Source organism: Girardinichthys multiradiatus, chromosome 20 (assembly GCF_021462225.1).
Source record: "Girardinichthys multiradiatus isolate DD_20200921_A chromosome 20, DD_fGirMul_XY1, whole genome shotgun sequence".
Lineage (NCBI taxonomy): Eukaryota > Metazoa > Chordata > Actinopteri > Cyprinodontiformes > Goodeidae > Girardinichthys > Girardinichthys multiradiatus.
In genome coordinates, this window is record NC_061812.1 from 27744964 (window position 1) to 27758793 (window position 13830).

The window sequence follows — 13830 nt, forward strand, 5'->3', positions numbered from 1 at the left end:
AGGAACCCTGTGTTTCCCTTTACAGACAGTCAAACATGTTTTTGCATGATAGAGTGTCTACAAACACTATGTCATCCTGCACTATTCAGTTCATCCATATAACCAGACCTTCTGTGGCTGCTGGACTGGATCTCAGTTAGTTTTGCAGTCTTCTTCCCTCTTCCCTATAAATATCTTCTAATATTGAAGCATCTGTTGAATTGTTCCACATTTATATGTTTGTATTCTGCATTTTAAAAAGCAACAATATGATTTTAAACTCAACATACAGAAATATAGAGAAAAATTAACTACACATGTATGCCACACTTTTAATAATCTTATTTGTAAAAGAAAAAATCTTTTTTTCTTACACTTCCCAATTATGCTCTACTTGAGCTGGTCAATCACATAAAAATACACTGAACTGTAAAAAAAGAGGAAGAAGTTCAAGAAGTATGGATATTTTTGTAACGAACTGTAACCTAAGAAATATTTTTAAATAAGTCTTTATTTCTAAATAGGTATTTAACAAAAGTTTTGTCATATTTTCTAAGCCCCAATTTTTTTTACACATTTCCTTCACCTACCCCTGCTCTGACTTGCTACCCTCAAACTTTCAAAAACCCCTCAATGAATGAGATGTTCTGTCCAACAAGCGGATTTTCACCCAGCAGTCATGTATTCTCTTTATTCTCCACCTCTGAACGTAATGATTGTAAGACTCAGGCCAATCATTCCTTCTGTTTGAAGCACCACTGCTAGGGGGCATTGAGGAGGAGCCGGGCGGCTCATTGAGTGTTGTCCGTCAATGGCTGCTCCAACCTCTGTGATTTGTGGACCTTCTGAGTGGCATTACAGTTCTGTGCAGTGATTTGTCCCACGAAGCCGGTCCAGCCTCAGCCATTGCTGCCGTCAGCAGCTATGCTACAACTATGCGTGAATGCAGGATACTGGCATTTGCTGAATTCAAGGTGGCATATTTTCAATTAGGGAGTAAAATACCTTTTCAGCCTCTCGAGTGGCCTGTCGAACTACGGCCAAGGGGCCCTGGCAGGATAATGATGCCTGGCACAATAGTACCACTGTTCCCCAACCGGTTCCCAGGAAACCACACAAAATGTAGCATTGTGCCCAGTGCTTTGCTGCCCGGCCACGTTACCCAGCTTTACTCTGGGACACCGAGAGGTTTGTCTGTGCAGAGGACTGCTAGATGAAGACCGGGGGGGGGGGGGGTTTCACCTCACAATGTGGTTAAGGTTTTGGAATATTTCCTCCCAAGCTACCTTGAAAAGAGTAGGCAGCGAAGCGAAAGAGACCTGAAGAAACAAAGGACAGCAGAGTTGTTGCCAGTAATTGTTGCAGAGAGAACCCTGAGCATTGTGGCTGCGCTGAACCCTCAACAATAAAAGAGGAAATCAAGAGAAAAGTGACAAGCTGAGAAATGGAGGCACAATGACAGCTAGAACCGGTTTGTAGCTGATTCTGACTGGTTCTTCTCTTCCTATCTCACTACTGTGGGGGGAATTCAACTATTTGTGTGTTCCTTCTCTACAGATCCCAACATGGTCACCATTATAGACCCTGTTTACGCACCGCAGCAAAAGAGATCATTTAGGGCCAGCCAGACAGGGGGGAATTAGTCAACAGCATCTAGGAGATACATGTCACTGGAGCCTTTCTGGGCCCCACAAGCCAACTGGTCAGATAATACAACACAACAGGATACCCAAGAAATGAAGGGCTTATTGAAAGCCCAGTGTGACACGGCAAGCTGAAAGTTCTATTTCCTCTGAAGTAAAATCCTGTCTCTCAATGTGTAAATTATTCATGGATTTGCCAAAACAGCTATTCACTCTCAGCTCTGCATTGTAAGGGGGAATTTATTCAGTTTTTTCCTAAACCTTTTTAATTTCACCCCAAAATCTGAAAGAAGTGTAAAAGCAACAGCTGAATGCTCATGTATACGGTGGATGGGAGGTGCAAAGAAAATTTCAAAATCGGAAACATTTTTACAAAGTTTGAGACAAATTCACATTTCAGAAAACAATTTAACAAGAAGTGATACACAAGTCCCAAAACAAATTAACATTCGAGAAAACAAATTAACATTCGAGAAAATTAATTTACATTTGAGAAAACACTTTAACAAAACACGAAACACTTTTACAAATGACAAAATGTTACAGAAAAGGAATGTACCAACTCCCAGACGTGGTAACAGGAGCACTCATGGTGACCTAAGATGGACAGCAATCGAGTGGCATTTGCCCCGTTTCTGAACCACTCCTTCAGTTGTTTAGATACTGGACTGCAGTAGGTGTGACCGTTGCATATAATCATCCCTAAAACATATTTCAAGTGCTAAGAGATCACAAATTATCTGACAAATAAACATCATATCATGAATATATTCTGCAACATTGTAAAAGATTGATGGAAAATGTCTAACATTAGTGGGCTTTAATTTTGAAATTCCACATCAGATCTTGATGAAATTCAATGAGTGGAATCTGGAACCTGAAATGAGAGTAAGCACTGGGAACAAACTGTTTTCATGCAAAAAACACAGTGATGTAGGGAAAATAAACGTGAAACAACTTATTTTTAAGGCCTTTAATTTTTAAATTCCACATTAGATGTTGGTGACATTTAATGCGTGACATCTAGAGGTGTTCTTCTGTCAGCCTGAAGTGAGATAGGTCACTGGAAAAAAATTAGTTTTAATAAGCATGGAAGCATAGGGAATATATATGGACATTCACAAATAATGAACACACAAATTACCACATAAAACAGTGACAAAAGCTAAAATGTCATATCTACATATTTGCGGGTGGATTTTTAAACGTCTAATATAAATAACAGCAACAATGACAATGACACAACCACCATGAGTCAGTTTATTTAAAAAATATTGCTTTTACTAAGATCTCAGCGAGCGCCACCGCAGCATCCTGGAGCCTTTTACAGCTGGTCTGGAACCCTCTGACATCCTTGTGGCAACTTGTGGCAGCTTGCGGCCAGGAACTCCACAGACTGCTAGGGTGTTTTTAAATAATTCATTTTATTTTCTGTGAGTAACAATTCACAGTAACCATTCATGATCTATAATAAACCGACTGTGGAATGTTTCTTCGTCATCCTTTCAGCACGTTATACGTACACATAATGTTATTTATGACATAGTTTCCATCTCAAGTAAATACAGTCAACCTATATTATGTGTTTAACACTGTTTATTAAATAATAACCAATAATGACATCATCATTTAAAAGTAATTACTGAATAACAGTCAATAGCTAATAATTATAATGACAACCTATTTGCCGAGAATCAGCATTGGATTCGACAGCCGGCATGGCAGCATTTTAGAGGCTTTTACTGCTGGTCTGGCACCCTGTGGCACCCTTCGGTGGTTGAAGTACCATTTCTAGTTGTTACTGCCACAGATTAAGCTTGCTGTCTCTGAGATTCTTAGGACCGACCACAAGAAAAACAAAACCGAGTTAATCTACTCATATGTGTGCCACAAAATGGGCAAAATGCCACTTGATTGCTGTCCATTTTGGGTCACATGGGGAGTTCCCGTTATCACTTCTGGGTCAATGTCAGGAGTTGGTACATTCCCTTTCTGTAAGATTTTGTCATTTGTTAAAGTGTTTTGTGTTTTGTCAAAGTGTTTTCTGAAATGTAATTTTTTTTCCCTAAAATGTAAATTTGTTTTCTCAAATGGTAATTTATTTTGGGGTTCGTAAAAGTGTTTCACTTCTTTTTAAATTGTTTTTTGAAATGTGTATTTGTCTCAAACTTTGTAAAAGTGTTTCAGATTTAGTAATTTTCATGTGAGACATTTATAGAGAATCTCAAGCATGCATAGATCCATTTAAGTTTTTACTTCTATAAAATGTTCTACATGGCCATCCCAGTGATTGTTTAGGTCCATTAACCGCTCCTTCAAGGTGCCCTAAACTTTATTTACTCTTTTCTTTTTACTTAATTGTTAATCTTAAGCAGCACAGACCTGCCCTTTGAAAACATTCCTCCCTCTTTCCAATGTTTCATTTGCAGAAAGATTCAAAGTCAATTCCCATAATCTCTTGAATGTTTGAATGGCTTCCTTAATGTGACATTTAAGTATCACCTCCTATCAGGTTACCTTTTTGTCTTTTAGAACAATGTTTCACATGTCATACAGTAATATGAAATTATATTCAGTTCCCCTTAGTACCTGACACTGTCTCTCTGAAATGCTAATTGTCTGATTTCTTTTTTTTTCTTTCACACAGATCCCCGGAGGAAAATCAAACATCACCTTCAAAACATCACCTTCAAAGCACTTACCACATTCAGGCATTTACACATTTCAAAGGACAGAATATAAGTTACCTGAGGAGACATGAGTGAGGATAAACCAGCTGAGACTGTGGAAAATTCCTCAGCGGAGGTGAACGCTATTCCTAATGGGAAGGGCCATGAACCTGGAGAGGAGATCACGGCATCTGCAAAAACACCTCCCGCAGAAGACAGTGAAAAGTGAGTGCTGGACATCAGTATCATCAGTACCTGGAATATGCACAAAATATTTATTTTTGGTGTTTGTATGAGGTTCTTAGTGAAAGTTTGGAGCTGAATGACACGATTTCAGATATAAAATTAGTTTGTTTGCTAACAATTTCATACCAGTACTGTAGCAAACACACTCTAATTTAAATCTGTCAATATTATATTTTGTTTTTGTTGAGGCTTGAAGATGTTAACCTAGATTTTACTTTACCACATTTCTAATTAATTCATGCATTACATTTCTCTTAAATGCTTACTTATGATTCTGGCATTTATAGCAAATAGAAATAATCGTAATAATCCCAAGAAACATTTATTCTAATTACAAGGCAATGAGAAAAAAAAAAATTAAAGTTTTTTTATACTGTGTACTGACTGTAAATATCTGGCCATGAACATCCTATTTATAAAAACTAACTTTGATAATACTAACATTCTCATTATCCCATCTACTTTACTCATGTTCTAATATTTATGCTAATGAGTAAGATACTAACTTCCCGGATGTTACATTTATGTTTTTAGTAAAACATACAGCAATGAATGACATCATATTTCCCGCAAGTTACCCTATAGCTGGAGTGCAACATTACAGATTATATGTATACACCCAAAATTCATCAACTTCTAAACAAAACCTGTAGCTGAGCAGTTTTACAAGAGTTTCACACATCTGCCTTATTTAAGCATTTTCAACCCTCATAATTTGCTGCCCTTACAATAATACCATCTGTGCCATGTAAGAGAAGTCTCCAGAGGTAGACATACAGTATGTGATAAAACAAAACTACAGAATATAAAAAAATTCTAAAAAGTAAAATTTTAACCAAGTAAAAATAAAAAAAGGAACAGGATTTTGATAGCAAAAGAACCAATCAGGATATTTGAGGGTATTAGAGAACATGGAGCATTAAGGTGAGAGCAGAAAAAAAGACAAACCTGAGAACAGATGAAGAAAACACTAGAAGAATGCAAAGCACAAAACAACAGCCCTCAAACAGATAACAGTGAACCATAAAAAGCTAAAACATGGAAAGAAAAACCAAGGAACAACAAAAACCTTTCAAGTACGATAGCATTTCCAGCAAAGACCCTAATATAGCACTGTTTGACAAGACTGTTAGCCTTCAGCTGGCTGTACTAAAATTGGTGCTCGATAATGGAGTGAGATAAGTACCCAATTATCACATCAGGCTGTCCAGCACTTTTTTACTTTTTGCACTGTCGGTGTAATAGATGGTTTAATTAACGTCCCTCTCTCTGGGGTAGAGATGGTGATTTAGTTTCTTGTCAATGTGCTTATTATATTATGACTGTGGGTGTTGTTTTCCACTTTGTGCTCTCGTTGGGTGATGGATGACCTCTCTCTACAGTACTTGTAGAGAGACTCTAGCTAATAGCACCCAGAATGCTGGGTATGTATGAAACAATAATGTGAATAGCGAGTTTCACACTCGTTTTGTGCTAACTGTTGCATGTTGTCTTGTGTAGCAACTCAGTGCCTTGCAAAAGAATTTACCCTCCTGTTACCATTTTCCCATTTTTTTCTCTTCACAACCACAAACCGTAATGTATTTTATTGGGCTTTTATACCACCACAAAGCAGTGCATAGTCATTAGGTGAAAAAAAAACAACTAAAATTTGCAATTGAAAGATGCCCCAAAATGAAATGCAGTGCAACCACAAGTCACCCAATTAGTAAATAGAGTCCAGGAGTTTTTAAGAGACCATTAATGAACAAACAGCATCATCAACACCAAGGAACACATCAGACAGGTCAGATAAAAAGTTGTGGAGACTTTAAAGCAGGTTTGTTATATATATTAATATCCCAAACTTTGAACATCTCACAGAGCACTATGCAATCCATCATTACAAAATATAATAAGTACCAAGACATGGTCCTCTACATATACCCACCACCCAAGGAAGGAGAACATTAACCAGAGAAGCCACCAAGAAGCCCATGGTGACTCTGAAGGGGCTGCAGAGATTCACAGCTCAAGTCGGAGAATCTTTCAACATGACAACTAAGAATCTTGCACTCCATAAATCTGAACTGGGCTTCAAGAAAAAAAATCCTTCATGACAGAAAATCAGTGGATGTTCTGTTTATAGTTTGCCTCAGGTTATATAGGAGGTACTGCAAACATGTGGAAGCAGGTCTTCTGGTCAGATGAGACCAAAATGTAACTATGGTATTTATGGTTGAAAACTAATTGTATTGTCTTAAATACACCATGCCTAAGAAGAAACATGGTGGTGGCAGCAGCATGGTGTGGGGATGGTTTTATTCAGCTGTGACAAGGAACCTGCGCAGAGTTGATGTGAAGAGCTAAATATATGGAAATACAGCAACATAACCTGTTAGAAGCTGCAGAATATTTGGGACCAGGGCAGAGGTTCACCTTCCAGCAGGACAACAACCCTAAACATACAGTCAAAGTCCAGACTTAAATCCAATCTGGAATGTGTGGCATGACTTTGACGTTCATAGATCCTCTCCATTCAAAATTAGTCTATATTTTGGAAAAAAGAATTGGAGCTACTAAACATACTCCCAAAACACTTCAGTTCAAGAGGAAAGGTTCCAGGTGTGTAAAGACGTTTGCATGGCATGGCTGCCAGCACATATGTTTGATTTATTTGATCAAATAATTCCTCTCAATTAACTAATTCCTCTGAATGCATTTTGTTTTGTTTTTTTTACAAAATGTACATTCACAAAAGAGATGGATCGTAAATGTTTTCATGAATCTGTGTTTACAGTAGACTTCATGTTCTTCCAACATCTAATCTTTAGTCCTCACAGAACTGAAAACACAGAAGCCAGCCTCCCAGAGAACCAGGAGTTCTTATCAGCCGCGGAGGACAAGAAAACACCACGCTTCACGGATGCAAGTTAACACACAGCTCAGCTCCATCATGATTATACGCCTGAAATGTTCACAGAAATATTACTCCACTTGTGACTACCCCCATGTCCTGCTTTGGTTGCAGTTTGAAGGGAAAACCTCCTTTGGGATGTCCGTTTTCAACCTGGGCAATGCAATCATGGGAAGTGGAATTTTAGGACTTGCATACGCCATGGCCAACACAGGGGTCGTCCTGTTTCTGTAAGTCACGCATTAATGATGATGATGCATTAAAACCCTAACTGGATTGGAATTACTTTAGCTGCTGCACTTGCTGACTTTAAGCTCTGATTTATTTTAAAACCTCTGAGGGTTTTGCAGTACAAGTGTGTACCAGACATAAATAGCTTCTAAATGCATTGTAATTGTCTGGTACCCTCCAGCAGACCTTATTAATGGCACAGAAACTAGTGACGCTGGATATGTTTGATGCTCAAATACATTTATAATCGCCTAATAATAATTTATTCATCACATAAAGCAAGTGTGATTACAGTCAGCGGTGCAGGAAATAACTAGGTTTAACATTTTCCTATGAGATTGATTCTCTGCTTTCAGTCATTCTGTGTATGTGCTTAATGAATTAGCAGCATAATATTTAAAAGACTCCAGCATAGCCTGATACAACAGATGCATGACTTGAGGGCTTTTGACCTTTAAGGAACATGCCTCACCAGCAGCATCTAAATGTTGTTTTTTGTAACATTTCAATGTCATTCTTTGACATGAACAAAAAAAAAAAAAATGCAACAAGCATTATAGCTCAAAGCTTGTTTACTGGCAGATTGTTGGCTTTCAGTGTGTTTCTGCATGTGCTGAAGTGCCTTTGCGCTCTGGTTGGGTGAATGTCTAGACTATAAACAAACATTCATTCTCACAGAATTGCGGCACAGTTGGGATTTATGGTGAAACTGTGCTTTGGGTTTCCTCTAAAATTATTTAATAAAAGCTAAAAAAGAGAACAAACTGCCTTTCTTGTGTATTTGCTTTAGCGACTCAGCTGTAAGGTTACCATGTTTTCTTGCACAAAAAGAAATCCAGCATTTTTTTGTATTCAGAGGGTCATAGTGACTTTATTTTAGCAACCAGTGGATTAGACATTAAACTGAACAAGGCGTTTTTTCACTTTTGTGATTAAAAAAGTTGACTTGATGATCAAGTTAAAGAAACCCTTCAAAAAGTGGACCCTCCTAGACCACTGAAGGTGGGCTGTGGTATCTGGTACCAAGATGTTAAGAGCAGATCCTTTAAAATCCTGGAAGGCCTCAAGTGGGGTCGCCATGAATCTGGCTTGTTTATATGTCACATCGTACAGATGCTAAATTAGAAAGGGATCTAGTGAATTTGGAAACCAAGTCAACACTTCAAAGTTGTTTTGCTCTTTAAATCATTCCTGAGCCATATTTGCTTTGTGGTGGGATGCGTTGTCCTGTTTGCAGAGGCCACAGTAACCAGGAAATACCATTTTAATGAAAGAGTGTTCATGTTCCTGTCTTGTTCCGGTACCAAAGAAAACTCACCCATCAGTCCTCAATGACTTTAGACCTGTTGCCCTGACATCCCACATCATTAAGGTCCTAGAGAGACTCCTGTTGACCCACCTGAGTAAGCAAACAATAAACTATCAGGACCCCCTTCAGTTTGCTTATCGCTGTGGAGTTGGAGTTGAAGATGCCATCATACACCTGCTTCAACAAACCCACTGTCATCTGGACAAAGCCAGCAGCACTGTAAGGATCATGTCCTTTGATTTCTCCAGTGCATTTAATACAATCCAACCTGATTTGCTTTGTCAGAAACTCCAGAAGACTCAGGTGGAGGCCTCAACAATCTCCTGGATCAAAGACTACCTGACAAACAGACCACAGTTTGTGAGACTGAAGGGTTGTGAGTCTAACCAGGTAGTCAGCAGCGCAGGAGCACCACAGGGGACTGTACTCTCACCATTCCTCTTCACTCTGTACACCTCAGACTTCCAGAACAAGACAGACTCCTGTCATCTGCAGAAATACTCGGATGATTCTGCAGTCGCGGGGTGGATCAGAGATGGACAAGAACCTGAGTACAGGAAGGTGGTGGACCTCTTTGTGGCATGGTGTGGAAACAATCATCTCATTTTGAACGTGACTAAAACAAAGGAGATGATTGTAGATTTTAAGAGAAACAGGAATAAGTCAAAAACTATTTCCATCATGGGAGAAGAAGTGGAGCTGGTGGAGGAGTATAAATACCTCGGTGTTCACCTGGACAACAGACTAGAGTGGAGATGCAACTGTGAAGCCATCTACAAGAAGGGACAAAGCAGACAGTACTTCTTGAGGAAGCTTAGGTCCTTTGGTGTTTGCAGCAAGATGCTGCATATCTTCTATAAGTCTGTTGTGGAAAGTGTGATCTCTTCTACCATCATCTGCTGGGGAAGCAGCATCAGAACCAGGGACTTAAAAAAGTTCAACAAGCTGATAAAGAAGGCTGGCTCTGTTCTGGGGACTCCTCTGGAACCTCTGGAGATCATTGTGGAAAGACGGATTCTTCATAAAATGAAGAACATTATGGAGAACCCTGAGCATCCTCTTCATGAGACTGTCCTACAACAACAGAGTGTCTTCAGTCAGAGGCTTCTTCAGATCTGCTGTAAGACGGAGCGCTACAGGAGATCCTTCTTGCCCACAGAAGAAACCCTCATAATGAGCTACAACAACATTTAATTTCCCTTTGGGATTAATAAAGTATTTTTGAATTGAATTGAATTGAATGTTCTGCAACAATGCTTAGGTAGGTGGTAATCAAAGTTACCCAGAAGAATGTTGCCCAAAGCATCTCATCTATTTTGGCTTTCCTTATTCACACAGTGTATCCTGGTGCATTGTGTTCCCCAGGTGAACCATGCACGCGCACCCAGCTATCCACGTAAAAGAAAACATCATTCTGCAGACAATGCCATCTTCCTCCATAACTCTGTGGTGCAGTTCTGATACTAATGTGCCAGGATAGGACCCTGACTGGTATGCAGTTATGCTACCTCATAGGCAACAAACTGATGCACAGTGTTTTCTTACATCCCTCTCTCAGAACCGGCATTAAGCTTTTCAGCAATTTGAGCTACAGTGGTTCATCTACTGGATTAGACTATACAGGCCAGCCCTTGCTCCTCGTTTGCATCAGTGAGCCTTCGTTGGTTCACCACCGTTCTTTCCTCGGACCATTTTTGATAGGGCTTCAGTTTTGGAGATGCTCTGACCCAGTTTTCTAGCCATCGCAATAAGGCACTTGCCAAACTTACTCAATTTCTTATGCTTGCCCATTTTTCTTGCTTCTAACAAATCAACCTTGAGAATAAAATAGTAGAGTAGAGGAATAGTAATAGTAAATAGTAAATAGTAGAGATAGTCAGTGGTATTTATATCACCTGTTAGTCATGATAATATTATGCCTGATCAATATAGATCTAGATGTTCAGAAAGGTTAGGTGTCGGTTGCTAACTAATTTGTTAGGTTTAGGTTTTGCTTGGTTTCGGTTGTGGGGTCTTTTTGAATGGAGTTTGAATGTTCTTCCTATGCATTAGTGTTTTTTCTCTGGGTATGCCAGTTTCCTCCCACAGTCCAAAAACATGACGAAATTGCCTCTAGAAGCAAGTGTATGTCTGCATGGTTTTTTTCTCCTGTGTGTCTCTGTGTGTGCCTGTGATGATCTGCACACCTTTCCATGGTGTACCCCACCTTGCAGACAATGGATGGATGGATGGATGGATGGACTCTCACTAACAGCATTTTCTTTTCCACTTAAGGCTGTTTTAACACCTCTTCAGGATGCTGCTTATAAGATGGCAGGTGTTGAAAGTCGGTTAATTAAGCATTTCAAGAAATCTTCTTGGTTTAATTATCCTTGTGTAAAATATCCAAGTTAAATGCAAAATTGTGAGATTCTGTGAGAATCTGTGAGAAACTAAATATACCTGAGACAAGTTGGCTCATTTGTGTCATTCCAGATTCACATCTTTGGAGAAAGGAACAGGCATTTTTAATATTTGAAAACACAATCCTGAATCTTCAAGGCAGGCTTGTCAAGAGGATTTCCCCTCGTGGCAGAAAAAGCTTCTTATTTTGATCTGAGTGGTGTGATTGAGGTTTTACTGCATATCAGCTGACTGAACAGACTGAACTCTCTGTCACCACACAGCAGCAGTTCTGACACTAGGCTAGACAGAAGCTGAAAATAATCCTTTAGTCAGCCGGGCTTCATTATATATTCATGGGGTCACGTATTAATTGGTAGTACGTGACTCCCTGCAGCTAGATACCGTGCAATTGTCTGTCCTGTTACAGATGAAAAGGTGTGTATTTGTGTTTATATCGGATCTCGTGTCAAACAATAGAGTGGCTGCTGAGTGAGACAAGCAACAAGTGTGACATATTTGGCAGAAAAATACTGGCAGATTTTCTGTGGTTCTCATTGGACTGCAGGCTTGAGATTGCTCCCCTTTCCTTTTCGCCATAATGCTGAATCACTGTGAACCCCGGGGCTACCTTCCTACTACAGTTAGAGGACCAAAAAACAAAGGATTTACTCAAAAAAGGACAAATATCAAAAGCAAAATGTCACCGATAACAATGGTTCCCACTTCAATGAGCACAAAGATGGAAGATACATCACTGCAATTCACCTATGTTTATTAGTTATATGGGGCCACGTGAGTAGCATCTGTCTTACAGCTAGATTTACATAAATATTTCCTTTGGCATATAAAAGGCCCTCCACACCTTGTGTACATTTATTCAGAACTGAAAAAATTTTTTGGAAATACTTACGTTTAAAGACTGGGATGGCCATGGAAGAAGGTTGACTTTGGATCTGGTTTGAACCATCTATGTGGTGGTTCAGCATGTTTTGAATCATTATACTGCTGAGATACATAACAGTGACCCATTTTCAGTGATAGATAGTCCTGGTTTGGCTTTTGTTGAAACAGGCCAACAGCATCACAGATCATCCAACATGCTTAAAAATGGGCAGAGGTGCCTATACACATATTCATCCTTTTTTCCTAAATTCAGTGTTCTGTAAGTGTCTGCAGGATTTATTTAAAATCTCAGGCATTTTAGCAAACTCCTGAACCCATGAACCCAAGTTTTTTATTGTCCAAACGCTCAATCAGAGTTTCATCTGTAGCAGAGTGGGCTCTGGCCGTCCTTAGAAGACACTTCCTACATGGATCAAGCCCCATGTTTTGTCAACAGGTTCCCAATATGACCCAGTGGATTATACATTAACTCAGAGATGTGGTGTACAAATATGCATTGGGTATATTTTTATATTTTGTGACATAAGAAAAAATGCATATGCATATCACAGAGTTTGATTACCAAAATAAGCTTTCTGAATCTTTTGCATCAGGCGTCACCAGAGGATTATGTCTACTTGAATAACTTAAGGAATGGTAGCATCAGCAATTAATCATGAAATAGCATTGAGATGGTGTCTTATATTGATCTTGAAGTTTTACTTTGTCTTTTATGTGGTTTAATTACAAATGCTGCAGTCAGAATTTACACAACTTAAAAAGCACTCAAAATATTTACCCTGCCACAAGTGGTTATTAATAATGTATTTTAAGTGGATGGCAAAGAGGCACATTTATATGTGTGAGAGGCAGCCATCACTGCAAAACTATTTATTAATATGTTAAAACAAAAATAAAATCATTTAGTTTATATTTTTAACTAGCTGCAATATCCTTTATTAACACAAATAGGAAGACTAGGACGATCAGCTCTGCTAGAACTGTAAAAACATAAGTCTCAATGTGCATATTCTGGAGAATGTAGATCCTTACCAGACGTTTGAGATTTTCAAAAGGCTGCCAACATTTCAAAATTTGCCGTTTTACATAACAGACAGAGGTTGAAAGCTCAAAAGGATAAGAAAAGCACCATTGCTGTTACTATACATTCTTTTTTACTTTGTAACCTGGTCCATATCGAATAGTGGCTATTACCATGAACCTGGTAACTCTTGGTATGATGCATTCACTGATCAGAAAAAGGTAGAATTTTGGGGTTTTTCCACCAGCCAATCATCTCTCTTGGCCGATCAAGCTGAAATTCATCGGATTTCAATCTCTCAATGTATCTCTATATTTGTTTATTTTTCCATTAATTGTACATAGTTTTGCAGTGTCCAAGTGTTTTTTTAAACATGTTTTATTCAGCTGATGCTTGATTACATTTAATACTGATCTGGTAGTGCCCTTTGTTTGAGATTTATTCTGTGGGTGAGGTACAGGTCAGTGGTCCTGGTTCTGAGTAAGAATGCTGTGGGGTGGAATTTCAGCAAGCCGGGCAACAGAGACCCAAGTGTGTCAGTCTGTCTG

At 38.9% G+C, this 13830-nt stretch overlaps 1 protein-coding gene across 4 annotated transcripts in view; it reads left to right on the top strand.

The window, feature by feature from the left end:
* The window catches only part of LOC124856928 (sodium-coupled neutral amino acid transporter 3-like), a 57441-nt gene that overhangs the window by 18853 nt on the left and 24758 nt on the right, over positions 1–13830 (top strand). The window contains exons 2-5 of one of the 4 annotated variants that reach the window (XM_047347896.1): positions 4270–4516; positions 5920–5961; positions 7360–7444; positions 7548–7663. In XM_047347896.1, coding sequence (XP_047203852.1) covers positions 4380–4516; positions 5920–5961; positions 7360–7444; positions 7548–7663 — 380 coding nt within the window. In that variant the 5' untranslated portion in view covers positions 4270–4379. Of the gene's footprint in view, positions 1–4269; positions 4517–5919; positions 5962–7350; positions 7445–7547; positions 7664–13830 lie in introns of all 4 variants that reach the window. The other 3 variants (XM_047347895.1, XM_047347898.1, XM_047347897.1) reach the window with 3 other exon arrangements.